Source organism: Alexandromys fortis, unplaced genomic scaffold (genome assembly GCF_014885135.2).
Source record: "Alexandromys fortis isolate MF-2015 unplaced genomic scaffold, M_Fortis_MF-2015_v1.1 scaffold_86, whole genome shotgun sequence".
Taxonomy (NCBI): domain Eukaryota; kingdom Metazoa; phylum Chordata; class Mammalia; order Rodentia; family Cricetidae; genus Alexandromys; species Alexandromys fortis.
In genome coordinates, this window is record NW_026067965.1 from 372,994 (window position 1) to 387,212 (window position 14,219).

A 14,219-nucleotide genomic window follows, 5' to 3' on the forward strand; every position below is an offset into this window, starting at 1 on the left:
GAGTGACAGCAATGGATCTGTAGTCTCTCCATTGCGTGAATGAAATCATGGGTGCTTTCCCCACTTAGTAACTTTGGGCTTGTTGATGATTCTGGCATGTCTCATTTCAGGAATGACCATCCCCGAAGAAGACGCTGATGTAGGGCAAGGCAGTAAATATTGCCTTGTGGCCATCGGGAGGCTCCAGGTAGGCAAAAAGCCTGTCGTGAGGGCTTGTTACTGTGAGAAACAAGAGACTGAGTTTGGGTGCCTCTTCATTTGGAAGTATCATGTACTCAGTATTTGTGGGGTTATGTGCCTCACTTTGGGTACGGATAAGGCTGAGCCTGGAGATAAAAGAAGGGTACCATGAAGGATACACCACAGAGGCCTTACTGTGCTGAGGGTTAGCAGACCGCTCTCCCACCTACAGGTTACTGCAGAAGTGAGTTCCTCCAGAAGTCACATCCTTGATAACCACCTTTATAGTCTCCCACGGGCCTTGTGGGACAAAGTTCAAACTCATCATTCCACCCTCCTCTCCTTCCCTTCTTCTTACTTCACCACATCCTCTTGCCAAACCACACTGTTCCCTTCCCATGACGCCACCACTTGGTTCCCCACCTCCATGAGTATTTTCGAGCTGTTTCTTCTACCTTGCGTTTCAGTTGCCGTCCTGCTCTCAGCGTTCCTTCTGTGTACTCCTGCCTTCACAACCCTTGAGACCCTAACTCAGTACCAATCTCCTTAGTTCACACTAGACGATGCCGCTCCCTCACAACACACAGTTCCCACCTCAACTTCGTTTGCCTGGCAAGGGCCTCTGGGGTAGGGTCCCTGTCCCGTTAAAAAGTGAATTCACTTGAGGCTGGGGAGATGGTTCAGTGTTAAGAGAGTTGGAATATTCTTCCAGAGGACCTCGGTTTGATTCCTAGCACCCACATGACAGCTCACAACTGTCTGCAACTCCAATCCCAAGGGGAATTGATGCCCTCTTCCTCAGGCACCAAGCACAAAGGTGGTACATAGACATACATGCAGGCCAAACACTCATACACATTAAGTAAATAAATAAAACTTAAATGTTTAAATTTACCTGGTATCTGCTATACAGTAGCCACTCAGTCGACTGGCTCATTCATTCTTGTTTTGACATTCACGGTATTTTCCAAACTGATGAAGGGAGGCCTGGCTGACATAATCCAGAAGGCTCGTGTTCCACATCTTTGGTCTCCTAAGTCTGACCATTTTCGAACAAATGAATAAGCGGTTCATTCACTTAAAACAAACACTGGGTCTTCACTGGGGTGTGAAACAAGAATGGTTGGGTGAATTCAGTCCAGAAATACGTACCTTTTGAGTCTCTACACCAGTTGCAGAGAGGAAGAAGAGAGAGGAGAAAGTGGCGGCACTGGGCACCCAGCCATCCCCCAGCATAGCGGGCAGTATCTCTTTTGGCACCACAATTATAAATTATTCTAATTATCCACGATCTCCACTGACTAATAAGGGAACGAGTGCTCAGAAATGTAAAGAAAGTGGCCAAGCATTGGTTAAATCCCCCACGCTCATCTTTCCAGTGGCACAGAAGGATTTGTGTGTGAGCTTCAAGGTCCTCACCTGCGCCGTTGTCCACCCTCTGTTCCAGGTGACCAGCTCTCCTGTGTGCATGGACATGAGCGGCATGTCGGTGCCCACAGAGTTCCTGTCCCGGCATAACTCCGATGGGGTCATCACATTCGTGGACCCAAGATGCATCAGCGTGATTGGCTACCAACCCCAGGTCAGTGGCTAGCCCTGAGCTCCCAAAAGCTGGTGGAAGATTTAGCTTCTCTCAAAATGTGTGCATCTTCCTTGTTCAAGGTTCAGCGCCATGACCTCTTGGAGAAGTCACGTCAGGGTCTAGATTCTCTGTTCGTCTAGACTGACACCCTTCCCAAGGAAAGCTGTTCATCGTGAGACAGCACCACGTTAAGTGGACTGCTTGTCTCCGGTCCTAGCCCTTCTGTGGCTCTCACTGAGCTTTCACAAAGGAGGGGGAGTTGAGTCTGTGTCACAGTGCCCCAGGGATGTTGCTTCATCCTTTCTACTTGGAGGCATAGTTTCAAGTCTTTGCTCCAGATCCTTCCTGAAAAATTAGTGGCATGGGAAACGCAGGAGCCACCCAGGTGAAGCTGAGGAACCTCAATCACTTGTAGTGAAAAGCTGTGTCCTAAACTTAAGGATCTCTACCAGAGGAGACACTTAGGGACAAGTGTGGGAGGATGGAGATGTTACCAAATGAGCACTGATTTCCTAGGTGTGATCATGTTTTGGCTTTGTAGTATGCTGACATTTATTATATTAATGATAAAAGACTTTGTGAAGTGTTATAAGATCTACAACTTATTGTCAGTTGATCTAGCTAACACACACACACACACAAACAGAAAATTCCCAGCTGCATTTGCGTATGGACATCTATGAAGAAAAAGAAAATATTAGTAACATATTGACAATTAAATCAATATAATGAACATGCAAGTATTTATTATATATCCTTTTACCTTTTCTATAGTTTTTTGAATAAAAAAGATCATTAAAAAAGAAGGGTTCTTTGTTCTAAGAAACAGACTTTGGGAAGCTTTGAGATGTGTTAACATGAGTTATTTTAATTGCTTGTGTATTTTTTTATTTGCTTAACTTTTTATCCATGCTGGAATCAGCCCTGTGTGTAGACTTTAGAACTAGGCACAGTCCTAACCAGAAACATTAGAGACTGCCTATAATTCTGAAGCTAGATTCGTGCGAACTGCGACCTCACCTCTCAGAGAGAGTAAGGGAAACGCCGATGGCCCTTACATTTCTGGACAGATCAGTGCATCCTGCAGCAGTAGCTTCCCGAGCATCTGTGTGCTCCTGGGTGGGACATAGGAGCTGCCCCTTACCGCTGAGTCAGCTCGCTTCAAGCATCTCATGCTGATGCAGGTCCGCATCCTTGAGCTCACATCTTTTGCTGTTTAAGACACTTCCCTAAAGCGTGCTCAAGTTGCCCTTTGATGGGTTTTTTTGTATTCTGCTCCCATTCACTGTCAAACACCCGAGTTAGAGATGAAGACTGGATCTCTCAAATAACACCTGGGCTAGTGAAGGTCAATAAGGAACAGGCTTGAGGCAAGCCCAGTTATTGTGGCCTCGTTCAGCCACCCTTCCACAGTTCCGCCGTAAGGGGTTCCGCCCTTACACAGTTTTAGTTTTCGTGGGCAGCAGTGTCTGTTCTTGAGCTTACTTTGGATGTTTTCAAAAATATGTTGATTGCAGTTTGCCTCTCGAAGGCAAACAGGAAGAAAGCCATGTTGTGAAGCTGCTGATCTAGCTCCCAAGCAAAATTAGAAACCAGTGAGGACTGAGCCAGGGGGGTTTAGAATGGATGCAGACAAGAGGAGGGGCCGTTCTATGTTTAAGACTACGGTGGGGAGGCAAGAGGAGGTAGCCTCGCAGGGATGTAAGCAATACCTTTGTCTCCGGGGTGGGGGGTAAGAGATGGAGAGTGGTCTTTGGGGTTATTAAAACTATCTGTCCCCTTTAGGACCTTCTGGGAAAAGATATTTTGGAATTCTGCCACCCTGAAGATCAGAGCCACCTACGGGAGAGCTTCCAGCAGGTACTGCCCATGGCTGCTGCTGCCGCCTAGCGACCTACCTGGTGGGGAGGCAACGGCAAGAGAAATGGAGGCTACTGTGAGCTACCAGGCTGGGAAGTGCCCTCCTATAATGTCACCCACCCACTCTGGGCAAGAGTTCAGGCAAAGGGAGTGAGGTACACGAGGAAGTCATTGCCGTTGTTCTGGCAGGAAAGGAGGGCAGGTCTGAAGAGTGTCCCCAAGCACCAAGTCTAGAGAGGGTAACCGGGGAGAAGAGCCAGCTCCCAGCTGACATGAGTTGTCAAGGGACAGTACAGAAGACATGGGAGATCATGCCAGAAGGAGGGGCCATGCCAGACATGCCGGTGTGGGCTGCCTGCTAGGAGGGTCCTCGGTCTGACAAGGAGGAAGTAGCGGGCGGTAAGACCAGCCAGGTCGGGTCTGAGGCCTCCTGTGCAGCGCTGTAGAGCCTCACTCATCTCCCAGGTCACATGATGGTAAGTAGCAATTGTTCTGAATGTGTAAGCAGAACAAAGCTCTGAAGGGCCGCTTGGGAAGCCCAGGGACACGGACACACACACACACACACAAAAGAAATGAAAGATAAGCCAGACCTTTGAAATGAGCGGTGGGTCTCAAAGCTGTGCAAAACCTTTGAGAGTCAGACATGGAAGGCAACTTAAGGAGAGAATCACTCAGATTGGGGGGGGGGAGGCAGCCTGGCAGAATGGTCACCATAAGAATGGCACCGTGTGCATCATTTCTGTAACCAACACCCCTAGCATGAGTCCCAGGAGGAAGGTGGCAGGAGTTAGGAGAGGCTCACTGAAGCAAAGGGACAGAGTGTCACACTCCAGCAAGTTAGAGCTAATTCAGAAGGAGGGCTGTTGGCTCCTGAACTGGCCTGGGGGGAGGGGAGAACTCCCTTGGGCAGACTCTGATGTACTGGGGGGGGGTTATTAAAAATGAACATAAGAGACCTTCCTTTGAGTCACTTTTCAAGAGGGAGGAATCTGCTATCATCTGGAGGATGGGCTTACCTTGGCATTTTGGTTTGCAAGTTTCTCAGGCCCAGCCAGGGGAGGCCTCCTCATCTGCAGAAACCTGGGCCTCTGGTTTCACACCTACATGGATGACACTGGGGGGGGGGGCTTCCTCCTTGACCTCAGTTCTGTTCTGACATCACTCCTTCCCACTCAGGTTTCCTTTCCTTTCCCTAGTCCCCGCCTGGTCGGCTGCTTCACACTCTTCTGCAGCCGGGAGTACATCAACCAGAGAACTTCTTCCTCCTAACCTCGACTGCAGTGTGGCCCCAGCCCACTTGTCCTCTGGCTTTCTGCCTGCCTTCCAGGCAGCTCTTCACCTGTCTTCCGAGGGGCCAGGGTCCTCCACACCCAGCATACGGCAGCCCCTCCCTCACACCACTCCCAGCCAGTTGCCCAGGACAAAGCTCAGCATCCCTTAGGCACAGACCGCATGGCAGGTCCTCCTAGAACAAGACACCATGATGTCTCTCTGCTTCCTCCTGTCTTCCCTGCCCCCTCCTAACTGACTATGGCAATTGTCCCCCCCTCCTCTCTCTCTGTTGTCCTTTCACTCCAAGCCTTTGTAAAAATACAAACTGGGTTTAGTCACACAGTTCATTAAAACTTGCCAGCCATGGTCCACGTACCTAGAGTTAAAATGTGTTTCTTCCCATGGTTTCAGGCTCGCTGCAAGCCTGATCCCATTCCATGCTTCTTTGGACACGATTCCTCAGCCTCACTGGCTTCCCTTGCCTTCTTGAGCATTCTCTTTTCCGTCTTCTGGCCATGACTGAGCCATTCCCTGGCTGGAATATGACCCTCCTCTTCACATGGCAGACAGCTCTCAACCTGTGTCATCTGTGAGATCTTTCCAGCAGCTAAGAAAGAGGTCTGTCTGATCTTCCTGTACCCCTCGTTTCTCCTTTACCACGTGTCATTTCTTCTGTCGATTTCCTCTTTTTTTCATCTCTTTCACTGGAACTTGGCTTGACTGTGGGCAGACCCCTATGCCCGTACTTGTGAGCATCATCTCCGTGAGGGCGGATTTGAACCAAGCTGCCTAAGCAGATCAGCTGACTCCCATTTGGGGACAGTGTGAAATCAGAATGGGGGAGGCTTTACCAGGATGCTTTGTGCCACGTTTACTAAGTGTGCAGAAGCGACGGTAACTTGCCTAGCCAGCTTTGGGCTCTGCGGGTTTCATCTTTCTGGGTATATGGATGTGAGACTCTCATGGTGATGGATCTGTCATCCTGTTTCCAATAACTATCCAGATCCTTCTTCACGCGTTTTTCCATGGAACCCCCAACCCTATCCCATAAATACTGTCCTCATGTTTTTCCTAGTAGACCATGGGACTAAGAGTACCATCCACTCCCACTGCCATCATGATGAAGCATGTCTAAACAGAAAGAGTGGGTGTGGAGTAGGAGCCTGCTCTAAGTTTCTCTCTTCTGTTTGACCTCTTGGCAAACTGACTGAAAAGCGGATTCTGGGAGCGGATTCTCTTTCCCGCCCCCTGGGAAGGTACACTAACACCACACTAAATTCAGAACTTGTGTGTGTGTTCTATGGGCTTCCTGTCTGGGCAGTTCAGTGCTTTGTTTCAAACCGAAGTTCAAGGGCTGACTCAGCTTTCTCAAGAACAAACCACTTCCCTTTATCAACATTGGTCCCCCTTCATTGTTGGTGGCCAGTGCCCAAAGAACACAAACTCAGGCCAAGTCTGGGTGTGCCTTGGGATGTCTTAACAGCTATACAGTCGCTGCCCATGTGTCCTGGACCTGAGCCAGGGCTTCCCCTTCTGATGCCACAGCCTTGGTTTCCCTTTCACTCAGGGATGAGGTAGCAGGTCTCAATACAAGTTATTGAAGCTGGCTACCAGGGTGAGATGTTCAACTCCTTTTGTTTACAAACCTGTGAGGTTCCCGTGGCATCTGTAGCTTACACCGTCAAATGTGACAGGATAGCGTGGAGCCCAGGTGAGATGGGAGGGGATGCTCTGGAGGCCCTAGTCTTGCTGTTATGACCCAGGGTAGGATGGATGGCAGGCGATGGTGATGATGATGGTTTGGGGTCCTTACTCATGATGATGGTGTTGATCATAATGGTAGTAATAGTTATAACGGTAATAATGGTAATGCTAGGATGATGCTGATGGTTGTGCTAGTAATGGCTTTGACTGTGGTAATTATAGATGATTATGATGATGGTAATGGTGGTGATTGTGGTGATGGTGGTGATGGCAATAACTGTGATGGTGGTAACAGGGATTGCAGTGGCGATGATGATGATGACAGTAGTGGTTGTAATGATGTTGATGATGGTAGTGGTCATGTTATGAGGATGAGGGCAATAATTGTGATTGTCATGGTGATAGTAATTAGTGTGATGACATTGACAATGATTGTGAAGTGATGGTAATAGTAACGATTGTAAGGGTGATGGCTGTAGTAGTAACGAATGGTGGTGGGTGATAATGGGGATAGTAATTGTGGTATTATGAGTAGTCATGGCCCCCATAGGCTCATATATTTGAATGCTTGGCCATTAGACAGTAGTGCTACTTGACATGGATTAGGAGGTGTGGCCTTGTTGGAATAGGTGTGGCCTACTGGAGAAAGTTCGCCACTGAGGGTGGCCTTTGGAGTTTCAAATGTTCAAGACAGGCCCAGCCCCTCCCTCCCTCCCTCTCCCTCTCTCCCCCTGCTGCTTGTGTATCCAGAGGCAGAACGCTCATCTCCTCTCCAGCACCATATTTGCCTGCTTGCCAACATGCGTCATGCCAAGATGACAATGGTCTAAACCTCTGAACTATGAGCCAGCCCCTATTAAATGTTTTCCCTTATAAGAGTTGCCATGGTCAGGGTGTCTCTTTAGAGGAACAGAACATTTATTTACAAAGACAGTGAGGGATGGTGGTGGTTAAGGTGATGGCAGTGGTTGTAACGGTGGTGGTAGTGATGATGATGATGATGATGATGATGATGATGATGATGATACCCGTGAGAGCTGCTTTCCTGAAGAGCCGGACTGAGCTAGGTTTTATGGTCTTTGCAGTCTCTTGTACTACTAGCCCCACATTTGAGTGAAGCACACCGTGTTGGTTACTCTGGAACATAAACTAGCCCGGCTCGCATGCATAGTTCAGTCCCCATCACTACTCACTCAGCTTTCTTGCCTGTACACAGTTATCACGCTGTGCTCTCCACAAAGACAGCCCTCAGTCTTATTTGCCAGCGTCATGCCTACCCTCCATTTCCCTCTGGAACCCTTCATTCAGGTCAGGACCTCAACAGCAGGCCAACTCCTGGCTCTCCTGGTGAGCCCCTGACATTTCATTGCGGGTTTTTAGTAGATTCTATGGGTTATGGCTCTCCACATCTCCCTCGCCCCTGCTGGGTGACAGGTACTTTGGAACAGAACATTCACTGAGGCAATGGGGACTCTACACAGGGTGTTAAGGTTGGTAAACAAAGGATTCAGATCATGCCCGGTTTTTTTTTCCCTGCCTGTGGTTCCAAAGCCTCAGCAGCCCATCTTTCTAACACAGTTTCCTGCTGTGTGGCCTCATGGAATGGAGGGGCAGGGCTGTCAACCCTCTTCCTCTCTTCTCTACCCTCACCCCCTTAGCTTTACACAAGTAGAATCTGCTGACACCATGAAGATTTCTCACACCCCTTCAGATCTTTCTGTGGGAAGAAACAGAAAGCACACACCCTCTACACACTCAGGACAGAGGACAGAGGTCTATGCATGCTATAGGCACCAAGGAAGTCCTCCGGCTGCTGACCTGAGAGGATGTGGCTTTGGTTTCTGGCTCCTGTGAGGGAAGAGTCACATCTCTGTTAGGAGGCTGTGATGGTCTGAATAAGAATAGCCCCCAAAGGCTCATGCATTTGAATGATTCATCATTAGGGAGCTGAACTACTGGAGAAGGATTAGGAGGTGTGGCCTTGCTGGATGTGTGCCACTGGGTGTCTTAGTTGTGGTTTCTATTGCTGTGAACAGACAACATGACCACGGCACCTTCTATAAAGAAAAAGCATTTAATTGGGGTGACTTACATTTTCAGACGGTTATAGTCCATTATCATCATGGTGGGACAAGGTGGCATGCATGCAGACATGGTGTGGGAGAAGGAGCTGGAAATACTACATCAGGGCTTACAGGCAACAGGAAGTGGTCTGTCTTACTGGGTGTAGCTTGAGCACAAGAAACTCGAAAGCCCCCCCCCCCCACACACACACAGTAACACACTTCCTCCAACAAGGCTACACCTCCTGTTAGTGCCACTCCCTTTGGGGCTGGGGGCCATTTCCTTTCAAACCACCACATTGGAGGTAGGCTTTGAGGTTTCAAAAGCTTCTCTCTCTCTCTCTCTCTCTCTCTCTCTCTCTCTCTCTCTCTCTCTCTCTCTCTCTCTCTCTACCCCCAGCTTCTTTCCTCACCCTTCTTTCCTCTCCTCTCTGCTTGTAGATCAGAATGTAACTCTCAGCTACTCTCCAGCACCATGAGTATCTGCTGCCATGTTCTCTGCCATGCTGATAAAGGATTAAGCCTCTGAACATGCAGGTCCCTCACATGTGCCTTACCAAGTCCCATGGTGTCCCTTCACAGCAGTAGAACAGTGACTGAGACAGGGACCAGCTGTCTGTGAGGCAGCATCCTCTGAGAAGGGCAGCTTTACCTCACCCCCCAGCGAGCCTCCTTCTGGGTGCTGACAAGGAAAACCGCTGCCTCTTCCAGCTTTCTGTCTGGTTTTTTGATCACTCATATGTTCCCCAAGAGGGTCTTGTCTGATACTGTGCAGTGTGGTTGCGCCTGGTTTTCTCCAGGGACCTTGTGGAAGAAGTCACCTAGCTGCTTCTGCTCCAGTCTGGGATGACCAGGGCCACGAAGTCAGCTTGTGAGGTGTGCAGTAGGTGCTGCTCTGGGCCAGGCACTGGGCTCAGCTGTGTGGGCCTCAGTCACATGTCTGCAGGCTGTGTACGGTATGGTAGAGACTGCAAACCCCCAATGGGAAGCAGGATGCAGACACAGTGCTCTTAGGAGGACTCTGACCTTGCCTAGTTCTAGAATCCGACTCTGCTGTTGTCAGCAATCCGACTGCGTTCAGACCCAGGAAGACTGCAGACTTCACATTCCCAGGACCTGAGTGCTGTGCGTGCCTGCAAAAGGGACTTCTGCTTGCCTTATCTTGTCCTTGGGGACTGTCACCTCCAGGCGAGGTCTGTTTGTCTTTCTGATAGCTTCTATATCACCCACTTCTTTCTCTTCTGTGAGAGCAACACCTGGCTGCCTCCTTTGTATATCTTTGTATTGTGTGAATGAATAGAGAGAAAAAACAAGCTGTCTCCAGAGAGATAAGCTTGAAACTGTGGCTGTAAGATCACAGTTCTTGTCCCCTCTTTACCACCAAAGCTGTCTGGTCTGGGAGAACTTAATTCTTTTGCATCCTGGTATTGCCATATGTAAACAGTGAAGCCACCTATCCAGACCCTTGCTGGGCTGCATTACAGGGTGTCCATGAAAGTGCGTTGAAAACCGTGCCACAACATGAAAGTAGTGGCAGATCAATACGTGCTCATAAATAATGCATACAGAGTTATCATTTTATTTCACCTCCTTCCTGAGAGTTTATTTGATCTATTTTACAATGCCAAACAGAGGTTAAAATTGTATGTGAATTAAGTCCATGATGCATTGTTGCTGCACGCTTCAGTGAGACAGTTACTCCAGAGTGTTAGCATCCAGCCCAGTCATGCCCAAGGCAAGAAAGAGAGAAAGGAGGGAAGGAGAAGGGGAGGGGAGGGGAGGGGGAGGGGAGGGGAGGGAAGGGAAGGGAAGGGAAGGGAAGGGAAGGGAAGGGAAGGGAAGGGAAGGGAAGGGAAGGGAAGGGAAAAAGGAAGAAAGAAACACAACTCTTAAGGTGTTCTCACAATCTGATTTGTATCTACTAAATTAGAAGAAGCATTGACTGTTATTGAATGACCCAAGCAGTGCCCTCTCTGTTTCAAGGGGAAGCAGACGGAAGTGAGAGCTTAGCTGCTCCCCTTCACTCTTTCTCTCCCCCCCCCCTTACTGTTGCTGGCCGCAGCACCCCACTCTGAGGTCCTGCTGACTTCTCAGCAACCGGCCACCCATTCCCTCTTCCTCCTCCTGCTGACTTCCTTGTCCAAATGTTTTTGCAGGTGGTTAAACTGAAGGGCCAAGTGCTGTCGGTCATGTATCGGTTCCGCACCAAGAACCGGGAGTGGCTGTTGATCCGTACCAGCAGCTTCACCTTCCAGAACCCCTATTCCGATGAGATTGAGTATGTCATCTGCACCAACACCAATGTCAAGTATGTGCTCCGTCCCCTCTTCGGCTGATTATTCACATATGAGTTGCGTCCTGAACGGCTTTGCTGGAGGCCCCCCCCCCCCCCCCCCCCCCGCAGGCTGTAGCTGCAGCCTGAAACCCCTGCAGGGTGGAGGAGGAAGAAAAGGGGAGACACTGCATCCATTCCGTATTCAGGCCAAGCAGAGAAGAGCTTTGCCCGTGCCTGCCTCCACATTCTATGGTGCTAGCCACTCCTGGTCCTGCTGATGCTAGTAATTAGAAGCTTCTGGAAGCTCTGGCCAAGGCCAGGCAGCCTGTTGTATCAGGGAGCACTACCACATAAGCCCAGAAGCCCCCCCTCGCTGTTCCAGGCCCAGGACCCCTGCTTCTGTATACATTCCATATCCCTGGAGTTGGCAGGTAGACCTGAGTTCTCCCTTGACTCTGCTGGTTCCTAGCTTTATGATTTCACGTAAGTCCCTTCCTCTCTTCCCCTTCACTTCCTTGTCTGTGACATGGAGTGATTTTCCTCTTTTTCTCTGTGTGTATACGGACATGTGTTTGAAAGCCAGAAGCTGGCATCTGAAGTTCTCAGTTGCTCCCCCTTGCCTTTTGAGATAGGTCTTTCACTGACCTTGGAGCTCACAGGTTTGGCCAGGCTCTGACTCGGCTTCCCGGTGCTGGGATCACACGAACAATGCTGGACCTGGATCATTTACATGCATGCTTGGGGTAGCAAACACAGCTTGTCATGCTCTCTGAATATGTCATCTCCCCTACCCATGCCTCCTCCTTTCCATAGTTAAGCTTAGATCTGTGGGACAGACTTGTGGACACGGTGTCTCCTATATGCTGAGGGAACATGCCTCCTCAGATCAAATATAGAAGAAATACAGATGAAGCTGATTTTAGATACTTCCATTTATATACTATTTTGAGACTTATTTTTTTGGAGAGATGGTTTGCTTTATAGCCCTGGTTAACCTAGAACTCACTTTATAGACGAAGCTGGCCTGGAAGTCTCAGAAGTCTACCTGCTTCTCCGTTTTCCTTAATTTGACTTTACCTGTGTTGTGAAAGCGCCGCACATTTAAGGAAAACCACACTTTGAACTTGAATCTGCTCCTCCCCTGTGCTAGCAATGTGCTAGAGAGAAAGCTCCCAGGATGCTAAGCTGTGGCAGTGTGTGGCAGCTCCACGTAGCCGCACACCTATGAGAGAAAACAGCCATCACTCTCCGTGTGTTGCTAAGCTTAGTGCCGTGAGTTAGGGGCACTGGCACGTTTTGTGGTTTTCAATACCACACCCATGCTGGATTCATCAGGTGTGACCCTGGTGTGAGCTAGGGGGCATCCATACCCAGTGAGGAACCAAGTGGACACAAAGGTGTCCCAGTGAGTTAAAGCACATGGAAGCCACGTCTAGGGTGACAAAGAATGTACAAAGAGGCTGGCCCTTGTGTCTGCCCTTGTATCTGCCACTCATGGTCACTGGACCTCCCAACCTTCATTTCCCAGGTTCAGTCAGGGATGGTCCTGAGCCCACGGCCTTCTTGGCCTTGTCTCTTGAAGCAGGGGATCCTACTAAGCTGGTGCTTGACCCTCCATCAGAGCGTTCATTTCCACCAGGCCTTGCTGGGCCACTACCACCATTCAGCTCATCCCAGCCCCTTGCAGCCTGGCTCTCACGCTAGTCCAGCAGCTGCCGCACGCCATCCGGAGCACACAACTCTTGCTCCCAGGAACTCCCCCCAACTGTCTGCTGGACCAAGCTCCCATTCGAGACATCTTCTCCCTCTCTGTACTTGGTACAGCCGGATTCTTCTTCTACCCCATCTGCTGGTCAAACCTGTAAGTGGAACAGAAGAAAGATGAGAAACCGTAGATTCAGACGGGCAAAAAGATGATCTTATCTCAGTTTTCTATGTCCTCTTCTGTCTTGGGTTTTTGATGGAAATGAGGGAATTCCATTTCTCCCCATCAATGCCACAGTGTGGTAGAGGGGTGCTCTTTACCTGGGAACCAGAAAGGCACCCTTGAGTGACACACCCATATCTGATCCTAGTTCTCATGAAGCTAAGGAAGGCTGGCAGATAGGAGCAGAGTCAAAGCATGGGGCCAGGAGGGCCCGGGTGCTGCTGAGTTCGAGGTGTAGAGTGACAGGCTTCTTGGGTACCCACAATCTGGGGGCTCGAGGTCCTTGCCAGGGAGAGAGATAAGAGGTACGGTGCCAGCCCTGACCTGCTCAGCACCTGTGTGAACCAGATCTCCGCCGTTAGGCTTGTCTCTCCCAATATGGCCTCACACCTGCCAATTCAGGCTGCCAAGAAGTCATAGAAATAGACAAACACACCAACTGCTCAGAGTCCTGCACACTGTTCCAGAATCTCTCCTCTTTGGATGCCAACAGGTTGGCTGGTTGTTAGGGAAAGCCACCTCCTCTCTGGATTCTGCCTCCTTCTCTGGCCCTCATCCCTTTTTGTTCCTTTGTAACTCATGGCCTCATCCCTTTTTGTTCCTTTGTAACTCATGGTTGTGTGTACAGGCCTACACAGAGCAGGGCCCCGAGGCTGCCTACTCCCTATGGGTGACGCTGCTCCCTGGGCTTTGAGGGTGCCATCTGCGCCACACCATCAACCCTAAGCCCTCCCTGTTGATGAAGCTTGTTCCTCTCTCGCGTCAGAGCCACCCCATCTACAGTAACAACCCTGAGTCTTGGCCGGGCACCCAGCAGCCTTCTAGATTTGGATGAGAACAGACTGATGTTCCTTGTCTGGAGGGGAGGTTTGGCACCTTTAAGTTCTCATCATTCTCCTCTTCCAGTGTTTGTTAACCTTCTGCTGTCAGAGTCACATGTTTGGTCACAACTAATGAAGCTGGATCTCCCTGACCACCATGACCAGACATGGCCTGTGCCAGTCAAGATGGCTACATCACTCTTCTTGTCCTTAAGGGGAACCTGGTCCCAGGAAACCTAAGGCTCAGGCTTCAAAACCATGAGAACATGGGGGAAGACAGGTGACAGTGGATAGATACAGAGGAAGAAGAAGACAAACCAGTCCCCCAGGGCCTGTGGAAACACCACCAGGAGGCAGCCTTGACAAGAGGCCCAGAAGCAAAGTCACTCCCCTCTGCAAGCCGGCCCCACTTGAGAGGGTTGGCCTTCTTTTCCGAAAGCCAGGCAGTTTTTGGAAAGAAAGAAAAGCATTTCGTTCAGGGGTGGACTATCTTGCTTCCTCAGGCCGATCATTCTCAGTAGCTCCTGGACGA

At 49.8% G+C, this 14,219-nt stretch overlaps 1 protein-coding gene across 2 annotated transcripts in view; it reads left to right on the forward strand.

Moving 5' to 3' along the window:
- Arnt2 (aryl hydrocarbon receptor nuclear translocator 2) overlaps positions 1-14,219 on the forward strand; it is a 144,296-nt gene that overhangs the window by 105,724 nt on the left and 24,353 nt on the right. For both annotated transcript variants that reach the window (XM_050154055.1, XM_050154054.1), the window contains exons 9-12: positions 111-187; positions 1,628-1,762; positions 3,548-3,622; positions 10,821-10,972. In XM_050154055.1, the coding sequence (XP_050010012.1) occupies positions 111-187; positions 1,628-1,762; positions 3,548-3,622; positions 10,821-10,972 (439 nt within the window). The remainder of the gene's footprint in view (positions 1-110; positions 188-1,627; positions 1,763-3,547; positions 3,623-10,820; positions 10,973-14,219) is intronic.